The following is a 13,466-nucleotide window of genomic DNA, read 5'->3' on the forward strand; positions in this document are numbered from 1 at the left end:
TTTTTTTTTTTTTTTTTTTTTTTGCCTGCCTGTCAAGTACTGAACAAGAAGAAATTAATTTATCCCAGTACTTGGCATTTAGAAAGTGCTATGTGATGGTTTGTGGTTGATTCAAATAAAGCAGGGGAGGTTTTAGTGGGACATAAGAAAAAAACTTGTTAACAGCTGTGAAATTAAAACATAAATTAACTGCTGAGATAGGCCATGAGGGTGCCTTAGCTAGACTTTCAAAAGATAAATATGCATTTGTCTGGCTCTTGCTAGCTCTTAAAACTCAATTGGTTGCTTATTCATTACTCTAGGTACACAGTAGATCTTTGTAACAATAAGTTAGACATTTGTGTAATTTTATTCCTTGAAGAAACCTTAGAAATCAGCTCTTATATTTGCTTTTCTCTGCCTGCAGTTGAAGAGATGAGCTTGACTGTCTCTCGAGGTCTTTCCCAGCCCTGGAATCCCAGGCTTCCTTCCAGACTGTGCTGTGATAAGGCAGACCTGTGAGATACATCCCAGTCATGGTGACAAGGGGTAACTGGGCAGTGTGGTCTCACACTTCAGGTGTCTGTGGAAGTCAGGCTGTGAAGTAAGGAGACCAGTTCCATGAGGGATTTTGGGCACCATTTCATGAGTTTATTACCCTTCTTTTTTGCCAGATAGCCCTGAGGAAGGTAGTCATCAAATTGAGAATGGCTAAAATGAGGAATGAGGAAGATGGAAATTATAATAACTTCAAATAAAAGCAAACCAGCTGATGTGATAACAAGCCGTGTATATACAGTGGGGGGAAAATGATAATCAGACCAAAGCAGTCATAGGAGAGAACAGTGATCAAGATGGGAGACAATGTTCTCTAAAGATTAAATTAAAAATAAATAAGATAGATGAGAAAAGAAAGAGTAACAGCTGCGACAGGACTGTGAAACTGTGTTCATGCTGCAGGGCTGGTTGAGAAGAGAAAAAGAAAGACACACCAGTATTCAGGCAGCATGCTAGGGATAGAAGTAAAGGGTGCATTCCTTCCTGTAGTGTCTGGTGGTGTTCTATCAGTGAAGCATTTGGAGGCTCTTATCAACCCACTACCCCTTCTGATATTTTTCCCAGTCCCTCTAAGGATAACACATTGGGGTCCCCAGAATTACACAGGCTGGGACACTTAGGGAATCCTTGTTCCCGAGAGCAGGAGTCATGCTGGATTTCCCAGGACCATGCCTTCACAGTTGGGCCTCATTCATCTGGTCTTGAGCAGCAGGTTGGTTCTGTTTTCTGTCTTCTGCATGTGTCGCATTGTGCTTCTTACGTTCCCAGAGGTTTTCCTTAAGAATACCACTTGATTTTGTCTCCACCATCTTCAGGTGACTTGGTACCTTATCTTTATCAGCTGATTTCATTTTGTATTGTCCTGAAGCATGTCTTTTGGGGTTAGGAATGCCCGTGCCTTCCAGGACCTCAAGAGAAAAATCTCTGTACCACACACTGGAGACTCCCCTAGCCTGACAGAGAGATATCAATGTTGGGAGAACAAGAAATATTTCTCTTTGTTTTTCCACTTGACATTTCTAAGTTTGTTTCCACAGTTTTCAAGTATTTGTACAACACTTTATGGGTTAGAGAATATTCATGCATCCGTTGTCACATCTGAACCTTATAATCACCCTGAAAGGTGTTTTTATTATTCTCACTTCAACGATTAAAAAAGAAGAAGGTTGAGAGAAGGAAAATAATTTGCTGAAGGTCCCTTGGTAGTCTACATCCTCTACCCTAAAGTTCTGTTTTGGGCTATGGCAGGAGAGGATTGCGTGTCAGGACCTGGGCTTGCTGGAAGACACCCAGTGGGTCTTGAGCAGGAGGCAAGGCACATGGATGTAGACTCAGGAAACCTTGCAGGTGACTCAAGACCTTTTACAGCCTCTGCAGTCCTAAAGTCAGCAGGCATTCCCCATGGAGATGAGGGGCATTAGAGGTAGAATGCTAATACCTGGGGAAATATGGCTGTTTTAGTCAGGGTTCTCCGGTGAAACAGAACCAATAGGATATATGTGTGTTTGTGTGTGTGTGTGTGTGTGTACGCGTGCGTGTGTGCTTCCACATATTACATGTGTTTATGTATATGTACACATACTTAATGTATACATACACATATAAGAAATATTTAAGGAATTGGCTCACATGATTATGGAGGCTGAGAAGTTCCAAGATCTGCAATTGGGAAGGTGGAGACCCAGGAATGCTAATATGTGGTTCCAGTCTGAGTCTGAAGACCTGAGAACCAGGAGAGCTGATGGTGTGAGTTTCAATCTGCACATTGGCAGGCTTGAGACCCAAGAAGAGCCTGACCTGGCTGGAGAAGACCGATGTCCCAGCTCAAAGCAATCAGGCAGGAGGCATTCCCTCTTACTCAACCTGTTTGTTCTATTCAGGTCTTCAATTGGATTATTGGATGAGGCCAGGGATGATGACAGAGTAAGATGAGGTCTCATGGCCAGAGACTGAAAGAGGGAATAAAGGATGAGAACTTGAAAACAACATAATTGATTCTAGTCAGGCCCCAAAATGTGAGATCATGAAGAAAAATCATGTGGCTGCCCAGATTTTCATAAAATGCTCCTTGAAAAGTACACAATATGGAAAGCAGAGCTTAAAAACAAGTATGAGTGCAAAGGAACAACCATTACTGAGAGAGTTAAAACCCTGAATGCATTGGGCTTGTGGAAAAGGCTGAAGATGAGAGAGAAAGGGGTGTGAAGGAAGACAGAGTTGGCACATGGCAAGGGGAAACTCTCAATCCCTTTTTTCTAACTCTCTTGGTTTTTTTTTTTTTTCTTTTTTTTGCCTTTCAAGTAGAGAACTGATCTTCAAATTAGAAACACTAGAACATATGTGATTTTAAAAAACAGAAGTTTAAAACCAAGAGGAAAATGGAAGGTATTCCTCACTACTGTGTGTCCAGGCCTGAATCACTCAGCTTCTGGGTTCCTGAAAAATATGATTGCAAAATAATGATTGGCCATCTTTGCAAAATTATGACGGATGGAGAAGAAACAAAAAGATTGCAAAATAAAATAATGTACTTTTTAGAAACAGGGGCAAAGCTGGATCAGGAATTACCAACTAGTGAATTTGTCATTGCTCCTGGGCAGAATTCTAGAAGAGATCATTAAGCAGATGGTCTGTGAGAACTTGGAAAAGGAAATCATGATCACTGGGAGCCAGTCCTAAAAAAACTAGTTACCCAAGTATGTTCAGGAAATGTGCCTTACAGCAGTTGTGCAAATTAGCTTTGAGCGTTTGAGTAGACTACAGTTTGAACCAGCAATGAGATGTTGTAACAGAAGAAAAAAATCATGATCAGAGATGCTTTGCTAAAAATTCAATTCTAGGACATAGAAAATATTTATCCAAATATACTCTGTGCTGTTCAGATCCCTTACAAATGAGTTCAGTTCTGTGAGCTGCCTTTTAAGATAGTCACTGGCAAGTTGGAATATGTACAGAAAAAGTTAAGAGAAGATGGAACTCATATTTATTGAGTAAGCAACTTACCATGTGTTGGGCATTGTGTAAAATGTGGTATGTGTGTTTTAATGCTTAAAACAATACCATGAAGAAGTCATTAATATGCCCATTTTAGATGAGGAAATGAAGGATTATGTAACTGAGTTTTTTGCCTCAGTTCAACAGCTAGAAGATAGCAAAGCTGAGACTAAGACTTGAACCTTTCTCATCCCCAAACCCATGCTCTTTCCACAGTGCAAACCTGCCAGAGAAATAAGGGACTTGGAAAATGGGCCAGTTGAGAAACTATTGAAGGAAGAAGTAGTTCACTTTAAAAATGAAAGGCATGCAGAGGAATCGGGGAGCGGGGAGGGCATCAGGAAGAATAGCTAATGCATGCCAGGCTTAATACCTAGGTGATGGGTTGATAGGTGCAGCAAACCACCATGGCACACGTTTACCTATGTAACCTGCACATCCTACACATGTACCCTGGAACTTAAAATAAATTTAAAAAAGAAAGGAGTAAATATAAACATGATGTTGTTTCCATATATTAAAATGTTGGCCATTTGGAAGAGGACTAGCCTTATTCTCTTAGATCCCTATGAATGGAACTAGAGCAGTAGTGTGGCAGTAATTAGAGCAGTTCACATTTATTAACCATTCACTATAAGCTGACCCCTCTGCACACATTCATTCTTTAAACCTTACTAGCATGAGTGAGGTACAGCACAATGATTGTGCCTGTTTCACAGGTGAAGAACAAGAAGGGAGTTGAGATAATGACCAGGGTGTCCCAGCTAGTAAGTGGCAAAGCTTGGGCTGAAATCCAGGTCTGTCCCCCTCAGGGCCAGTGTTCTCAGCCATTTTCCTCCACTGCATTCCTGTTGGCAGAATTCCAGTCAACATGAGGGTAAATAAAACCTCTTAAAGAGGGATCAGATACTTTGTTAGAGAGTGAATTGCCTATCAGTGATGAATCCTGACCGACAGAGATGCTGGCTCGTATCCAGGCCTGATGACCCCACAGCTTTCTTTCTACTCTAAATTGTTGTTGTCGTTGTTGTTTTTCTATGATCTTGAGAGAAGCGAGTTTACCTATAGATGAATAGTTTGAGAAGGGGAGTATTGGTGGTGAGTCTAGTGGGTTTTAAAATCACGGTGTCCACCTAAATTCCAGCATGATGATAAACCCAAAATCCAGTTTCTTCCAGATAATGTTTTTCTTTCAGTCATTTATGGTAAGTTCTGTGGACATATCATGCATCTGCAGAAAGGTTTATTACTGTGTAAAAGCATAACAGTTCTGTTAGTAAGTAAATATTATAATGCTGTACATATTTTGAAATAAAAGTAAGAAATTTTAGGGCCAGCTGTGGTGGCTCATACCTGTAATCCCAGCTACTCAGGAGGCTGAAGCACAAGAATCACTTGAACCTGGGAGGCAGAGGTTGCCGTGAGCCAAGATTTCACCAAGAAAAAAAAAAGAGAGAGAGAGAGAAAGAAAAAAGAAATTTAAAGGAGAAGAAATTTTAGGAAAATTGAAGAGGGAATAAAACCTTATAAAACCTTATTAACATTATATGAACCATTTTGGTATCCTACTCTTTATAATTATAGTGAAAGTTGGGAAAATTGACTAAGGTACTTTTTGGAAGCAGGATTATCAGAACTACCCTAGACTGACTTAAGGATAAAGATGAAGAAGGAAAGAAAAAGGGAAATCTTTCCTATTCTCTTGAGCACTCACCTTCCTCTACTCTCCCCAGTTTCTGCCACCCCATAATCACAGTGCTTACGAAAACCAAGTAATGGAGAAATAAGAGTTCTTAAAATATATTTCTTGATCTGGAAATTTGCGCCCAAGAGACCTTAATTTGCTGATTTATTAGTTTGTTGATGAATGAGGTCACATGGAAAAACTTTCTGCCTCTTGGTTGTGTTGGTGGAAACTTTTCTAAGCTTTAACTAGCTGACTTTTTGGTTAGCTAGAGATTATTTACTTTTAATAACAACATGCTAAATATCTGAAATCAAACATAGCAGAGCAGTCTCCAGAGAGCTGTGGTCCAAAGGCAGTGGCTGCATCCCTGTACAGTTCTTATCAGATTTTCTGAAAAGATGCTTTATCTGTTAAGGTTAAGTTAACCTTGGCTTAGTGCCGTTCCTCTGTTCCTTCCACATCTCTGTCTTGTGGGCATGCCAGTTTGTGTTCAAATCTGCTGTATCAGTTTTAAATCCAGTTCTCAGTCCTCTGGGTATTACATAAGAATAAATTAACTAAAGAATCCAAGAAGTTTTACGTGTGATGCTGAACTAACTGGATCTGACTTCCTTGGGGGAAAATGAATAGCCAGGCGGATCACATTTTAGATGCTCATTAATGACAGCTGGAACACCTCCCTCCATTCTAAGCAGGCAAGGAACCTCCCACGTGCTAATCACTGTGCTGGCACTGGGGATACCGAGATGTGTTCCTTGTTCCTTCAAGAAGCACATATAAAAACATCATAGTGTGAGATATGTGCTGTGGCAAAGTTGAGCCCCAGGGTATTCAGCAACTCAGACTACTGAAGAAAAGGGAGGGGAAGGCTGCTCTGAACAAAGTCTTGGAGGCCGCCAAAGGTGTTCACAGCAGTTGCAGAGCTGGAAAAATGCACACGCCTAGTTCTGCAGGCCTGTGTAGGTCAGGACTCTGAAGGGAGATGACCGCGGAAAGGTAGGTACACCATGCTAAGGAGTTTGGACTTTATCCTAAAAGCAGTAGGAAGCCTTTGGATGGCTTTAAGAGGAAAATGATGGGATGTAATTTGCCTTTTTAAAAATAACACTTTGCTAGCAATGTAGAGAATGGGTTCACAATAGGTGAGTTAGGAAGCAGAGCAGCACACTGTTTAGAGGATGTTGTAAAATCCAGGTGAAAAATGAGAACTCTTGATGATCAATACCTTGGAGTTGAAGAGAAAAACATAAACCAAAGACATATTAGGGAGCGAGTCTTCAAGGAACTTGTTCATGAGTGATGGATATTGGGGAACAGTGGAGGAAGCCATTGAGAATGACACCTGGGTTTCTGGCTTGAGTAGGTATGGTGTCCCCTTATCAAGATGGGACTTGGAGAATTTTGGGGAATATGATGAATTCACTCAAGGGTATGAGGAATTTGAGAAGCTTGAGAACCATTCAGGAGGAGATGTCCAGGAAGGTTGGCTGAATGGGCCTGGAACTCAGGCAGGAGATGCTGAGATACAATTGTTGATTTGTCCCTTTGATGTTAGGAAGACAGTTTGGCATCATTAGAAGGATAGGGGACTGGAAACCACACTAAACAGCCTCTATTTCATTTAGAGATGATAGACATGTGAGATGTACTGAAATGCCTGCTAGCTGAGTTTAGCAGAGAAACCGCAGTCCCCAAGGTGAACTTGGGCTTTTTCACAGTATTGTTTTCCTCTCTGTGCCCACCTTTCCTTTGAATGTTCCTCCCAGGCTTCTTGGGGTCCTGTGGCAAGAATCTCAGTTACTAGGCTGTTTAGAGGCTACATCAGTAAGAGGATGTAAGATGGCATTTTACTAACTATTCTACCTCCTCAGTAACTCCTGGAAGTGTTACTATTAGTAGTCCCATTGTACAGATAACAAAACTGAGCCTCTGAGGGGTGACATAGCTTACTTTTTAGTAAGTGGCAAAGTTGTTGATGAAGTTGCTGACTCTAAATCACATTCTCTTTCTTCTGCACAGCCCAGACTTACACTAAAACAAATCAGGCCTGTTAAATGCTTGAACGAAAGCCATCAGTGTTGTTAGTGGTGAAAAATGTTTTGTGGAAATGATGTGGCCTCTTAGGTGCTACCAAGAGCAATACTCTCCTTGGACTGCCCAAAGCTAATTCCACTGATGCACCCACCCCAACTCCCTGCACCGACCCCACAGCAGTCAGACCTGGAGGCTCGGGGGGGTCCTGTCCTAAGCCGGCTTGAGATGCAGCCTCTAGGGCCTTGCTTATAATTTTCCCCCTTTCTCCGGCATTCCCTTCTCCCTACCTCTGCCCACCCCAAGCAGCCAGAATGATCCTTTAGTTTAAAGCATAAGCAAGTCAGTCCTCTGCTCAAAAGCTTCTGATGGCTTCTCATCTCACGTAGAATATAAGCCACAACCTTCAAAGCCTTCTACATTTTGGCCTCTGGCTGCATCTATGACCTTGTTGCTGACCATGCTCACTCCACTTGAACCACACTCCGTTGAGCCTCCCTAGGTGTTCCTTAAATGCTTTTAACGCCTTCTGAACACAGCAGGGCTTGTAAACTTGCTGTTCCTACTTCCTGCCATGGTTTGGCTCAGGTATCTCAGTGACTGACTCCCTTCCCCCATTCGGATCTCAGCCTCTCAGTGAGACCTCCCTGGCTACCCTGTCTAAAATAGCCCCCATCATGCTCCATCCCTTATTCTGCCTGATTTTTCTTCATAGCACTTATTTTATATTTGCTTATTGTCATTGCCTACACGTAAGCTCCATGGTTTCAGGGGCTTTTTCTGTCCTGTTCCTGGTGTGTCCCTGGCTGCTGGGATAGTGCCTGGCCTGCAGTGTGCACTCAGTGGCATTGGTTGAATCATGGAATGAACACATGGATGCTGTGGTCCAGGCAGAGAGGGGACAGAGAGTGGGATCACTATCACCAAAGGAACTAAGAGTATCTTAGTCCCTCCCAAGGTGGTAAGCATTGCTGGTTTCCCAAGTCTCTGCATTTGGGGATAATTGTAAACAGGCATCAGAAAACGTGTGTGCATCTTTCTGAGTAAGAAGCAGGTTTGTTGCTCTGATAAGGATGGGAATGATTTTTCCTTCTAACACACAAGTTACAGGGACAGGTTGGCCACCTCAGGAGATGGTTAACAATAGTGTCGTTTCCATGTCCTACCCATGCCCACTGTACCAAATCTGAAAGTCGCAGTGTTAGTGTTCGTGGAACCTGTTGAAAGTGCCTCCTGCACTGTGACTTTTTGATCCCGGAGGAAGAAGACTTTCTATAATAACTTGGCTCTCATGAGCTGTGCTTCAGAGTATCCTTAAACAGAACTTTCCTGGTTAGAGATTTGAACCTAAGGCCATTTTCAATGCATTTTTTCTGTTATTCTTCCTTTAGGATCTTCTATGTCTCTCATGATTCCCAAGACTTGAAGATCTTCAGTTATATCGCTCGAGATGGAGCCAGCAATATCTTCAGGTGTAACGTCTTTAAATCAAAGAAGAAGGTAAAGAGGCGGTTGCCGTCCATCTGCTATTTTCCTATAATAGATCCAGAGCACCCCCAACATTGGCCCATCTCCCTGTTGAAGATGGCTGTTGTAATGCCAACATGGGGGAACTATCTCAGTAGTCTGTCATTGCTCCTGTAAAATGGAATTCTCTTTTAGCATCATCTGAACTTTGTACTTAGTTACATACAGATAATTGGAGAGGGAATGACCATTGACTATGTGCTCTGGGATGAGAGCAATTAAACGGCACCAGGAGTGATGCTAACCTTAGCCCTGGAGTAGGAAAAAAGCGGTGTCTTGTGCTAAGGAGACCCTTCATCATAATTCTGTATATTGATTAGTGGGCTACAAAATATGAATACACATGGAGTCCGGTTTAGACTCAGTGTGTGATGTTGGTTATCCTGGGTGATTATTTGGTATGGCAACCCTGATACTCAAGTAAATGCAACTTTGAGGATTCTGAAGAGGCATTCTTTATATTAATGTCATTCCCCCAGGAGTCTAATACACACAACTGGGGTTTTAGAAGCCTAGAATCTAGCCCTGCCTCTCACTGGAACCCTGAGTGATGTTGTGTAGGTCTCGGTGTCCTCATCTGTGAAATGAAAAGAATCATCAAAATCAGCATTTCCTAAATGTGTTCTGTAAAACATTTATCAGCCAAAATGTTTCATGTTAAAACTACCTGATTTAAGTTGCTGAGGTCTGATAAAGAACATGTTGTTTAACCCAGAATTTCCCAAACTAATTTCACAATGGAACCATATTTTTTCCATGTAATATGTGTTAATATCCTGGGAACTATTTTTCTGCAGAGGAGATTTTGGAAAACACTGTATTTGTGCCCCTAAGTACCCTAATAAGTCCACCATTCTACAAACAAACTACTAAACCTGGCTTTCTACGAGAACTTCATTTTATGCATCTTTTGTCTTCAGGCCTCTTTAATAGATATGTAGGTACCTTGTCAAGTACCTTGTCAATAACACATGCCAGGCTCCAGATTTATTGATAGGTGTCCTATTCCCTACCCTAGCTCCACAAAGAGAATTATGCTTTGTTAACTCAGCCTCTTCCTCTATGGAGATTTGTGCCCTTACCCACCCTGTTCCAGGCTTTTTAAATGCAGTTCATGGAGTTGGATGAAAAGTGCCACAACTGGAAAGATGGCAGGAATAAAAGAGTAACTCGCCAGACTTCACATCTAGATAATAGTATAGCTGAGAGGAGAAAAAAACATAAATGAGGCTAAGTCAAGCTGCATTAAGGAACTGATAGAAAGGGGAGTAGGAAGAGGGAGAGAAGGAAAAGCCATAGGCACTGGAGATGAGAAAGTGTAGGGTTTGGGAGAGTGCAAGGCTCATATGTGGCCTTGTGTAGGGGACCTGGGGAGGAGAGAAAAGGAAATACAAAGTGTTCCTGATCGCCATGAATTGGATCATCTGTAATGTTCTTTGACAGATGCAACAAAAGACTGGAATTCCCTTTTAATTCATTTTGAGTATTTGACTGTGCTTCTGATTTTAGTTTTGTACAAAGACTGGACCAAGTGGACCTTGGAATTTATTAGAGTTACAAATAACACATAATCATTTGCCAGGTTCTTTAGTAGTTAATCTTATTTTATCCTTATAACACATTTGTAAAGAAGGTTAAGACATGTAATTTTCCCTTCCCAATTTTACAGATGAATAAATTGAGGCTCAGAGAGATTAAATGACTTATCTGAGTTCTCATGAATGGGTACTGGCTAGAATAGAACCAGGAAGACATGCAGGACAAAAGAATTTTGAGCAGGAAACCTAGGTAAGAGGACCATTATATTATATTTGCCTTGCCATCAGATCTAACGTAGCAATATGGATGCAGTGGGGGCATCCACTTCTGACAAAACATGAGTTTAAGAGCAGTGCTCACTTGGAACTTTGATCTTGAAGTGAAGCACAGAATGGAGTTCCCATTATCCGTGAAAAGGAGTAGTCATCTGGTTCCCTGTCATGTCAGCTTACATCTCTTACAGCAAATTCTGATCTCTAGCTCTTGTTTCCTATACCCCTTTCACCCTCACCTCCTGAGACCCTACCTCTTCATAGAGTTGGTTCTCAGGCCCTTTCCTGGCCTGGAGCCATGCAGCTGAGGGGATTGTTTCCAGTCAGCCTGGGCGTTGAACCCCGTTGCTGCTGAGCTGTAGGTGGGAAGGCCAGTTTCCAAGCTAAGAAAGGGAAGTGAATTGTTCAGCGAAGGATGCCAGAATTGGGGAGGGCTGGGGAACACATCTGCCAGGTTTTGCTTGGCCTCCTGCTTAGCCTCCAAACGTGGTGATTTACCTTTTTTATAAAGCACTTCTAATGTCAAGAGATAATGGTTAACTTGGGAAGGAGTTTTAACTGGCAAATCATAGGAATGTTTCAGAAGTGGCGGGCGGTGGGGAAAGGACTGCAGAGGACATGTGTGTTGCGGAGATGTTGCTGGGTCATTGGAAGTCAATAGGGAGACCTCTTGACTGGAAGCCCGCAGATGTGGATGTTCTCCAGAGCTCTCCTGTTGGTCATAGTGTGTAGAAAAACCTTGTCTGAGATCCTTGTTATGTCGGAACTTTGGTTATTGCTGTTTCATATCACATCATATCACCTGTGTATATGCCCATGGCACATTTCTCATGACCTCTAATGGGATGTCATCATCACCCTACAGTTCGCATGGGGAAAGGGTTACTGCCTCTGTTGGTTGAGAATATGGGTCAGGTGTCTCAGCTTTCCTGGTTGAGGGCCTCCCTTGACCTTGCTCCCTGCACAGCTATTACTCTGTACCTGTGAATTTCTTGGGCCATTCACACAGATAGCCAGTGTGGCTCCCACCTTGGGGGTTGTATCCTTGAGCTAAGCTTTTTTTCAACGGGGCTTTCACCAGAAGCTAGATAGCAAAATATTGAAGGAGTATAACATGATACCTGCTATGCTTCTATACTCCAGATTATCTAAGTTCCAGCCTCATATTACATCAAATAATAATATCTAACCTGTTTTGATTAGTTGCTATATGCCTGAAACTGTTCGAAGCTCTCTATATGAATGATCTAATTTTATTCCCACAGCAACCCTGTGAGGTAAAATGGGGCCTTAAGGCATGTAATGTGTGTAAAGACTCAGTAAGTAATGGAGTCAGAACTGAACCCAGAGGGTCTGACTGTGGAGCTCACACTCTTACCCACTCCATTATACTATTGTTGTTGGCTCATGAAGAAGTTATGTAACTCAGAAGTTGCTTTGTTTTCCAAGACCCATTTGTAACTGGGTTCTGCTGTAATTATTACATGGGTATGAAGAGCTTCTTAACTCTGAATGGCCCAAATCACTTTAACATAGATTTTCCTTTTTTCCTCATAATATCCTTGTATAGTTAATATTGACTCAATTTTGTACTTGAAGAAAGAAAAGGCCCAGGGAAGTAAATCACCCTTGGTCACACAGTGAATCAGTGATGCCACTGAGATTAGAAACAGGCTTCCTCCTTCCCAGGCCAGGACTTTGAATGCTAAACCCTGTTACACAAAACTCATATGAAAGATACGTGAGCCTTTCTGGACTTGAGTTTTCTCTATCCGTCAAATAAGATGAAAGGCATCTCAGGAATGCTGATTGTTGTGTGTGAAGTGACGTGATCTTTAAGGAACAAATTCTGTATGACTGGGGAGGATTGTCAGGGTTGTGGCGGAGGGACCCTAGCACTCTTCAGACCTGTGCTAGAAAGGAGGGATGGGAGTGGGTCTTTTCCTCACTGTGAGCATCCAGTGGAGATGCTTGCTAATAACATGGGCATTCCTTGTTTCCCCTCCTTGGGGGATATAATGATAGTATTCACTTGCAGGGCCTTTTGCCTCTCAAGAAGCCTCTTGCATGGTCTCTTGACCTCTCCCATGGAGTAGATGTCATCCTCCTGTCATTTTCTCCTAGCCCTAGGAGTATATGGCTGTCTGCCCTGATTACCAGTGACTGTACTTATTAATGCATCAGCGTGTGAAGTGCTGGTGATTAACAGGAGCTGCAGGCATCTCCCCATTATCTTCATGGGCAGCTCCTTGAAATAATTTTGCCTGCAATCACAGCTCAATTGGTTTGGGTTAGGAGAAATAATTTCCTCCTATAATGCTGTCACTATCAAATTGGAGGCCACAGCTGTGAAGTTGAACTATCCTTTAGAGGTTGCAATGGATTTTGAATGATGATGACAGCCATGTGCTAAAGAATAAGTCACTTGCCTGGTCAAGCTTATGAGATGAAAGATAGGAAAGTTCTAAAGTTAGGGAAAGAGTCTGTTTTTTATACTTTAGGTTGAGTTGGGAAGTTAAAATGCAGGAATCATGGGTCTCAGAACTCATCTAGGCTGAATCAGTCTCTTTATGGATGAGAAAATCAATACTGAGAAAGGTGAATTAACTGTCCACAGTCACCCAGTTGGTTCTGACAGCACTGGGATTGTAACTCAGATTTCTTTTCTCTAGGGTACTATGTTTCATGGACTAACAGAGTAGAAGGAAAAACACAGCTATCTATTGGAAATTTTAAGATGCAGTATGTCCTGTCAATGTAGAAAGTCACACCTGCTTTGAAACTAAACTTTCCTTATACTGAGCAATATTCTGATGTCCAAGGCATCACCTCAACCAAATTATATAATCGAATCCATTAAATAATGTGTTGGACAAAAA

The 13,466-nt window shown here is 42.0% G+C and overlaps 1 protein-coding gene across 3 annotated transcripts in view; it reads left to right on the forward strand.

Moving 5' to 3' along the window:
* Positions 1–13,466, forward strand: part of CUNH1orf226 (chromosome unknown C1orf226 homolog) — a 97,295-nt gene that overhangs the window by 33,450 nt on the left and 50,379 nt on the right. For all 3 annotated transcript variants that reach the window (XM_017881543.1, XM_017881548.1, XM_017881557.1), the window contains one exon: positions 8,641–8,749. In XM_017881543.1, coding sequence (XP_017737032.1) covers positions 8,641–8,749 — 109 coding nt within the window. The remainder of the gene's footprint in view (positions 1–8,640; positions 8,750–13,466) is intronic.

The sequence above is a fragment of the Rhinopithecus bieti genome, unplaced genomic scaffold (genome assembly GCF_001698545.2).
Source record: "Rhinopithecus bieti isolate Rb0 unplaced genomic scaffold, ASM169854v2 scaffold_1348, whole genome shotgun sequence".
Lineage (NCBI taxonomy): Eukaryota > Metazoa > Chordata > Mammalia > Primates > Cercopithecidae > Rhinopithecus > Rhinopithecus bieti.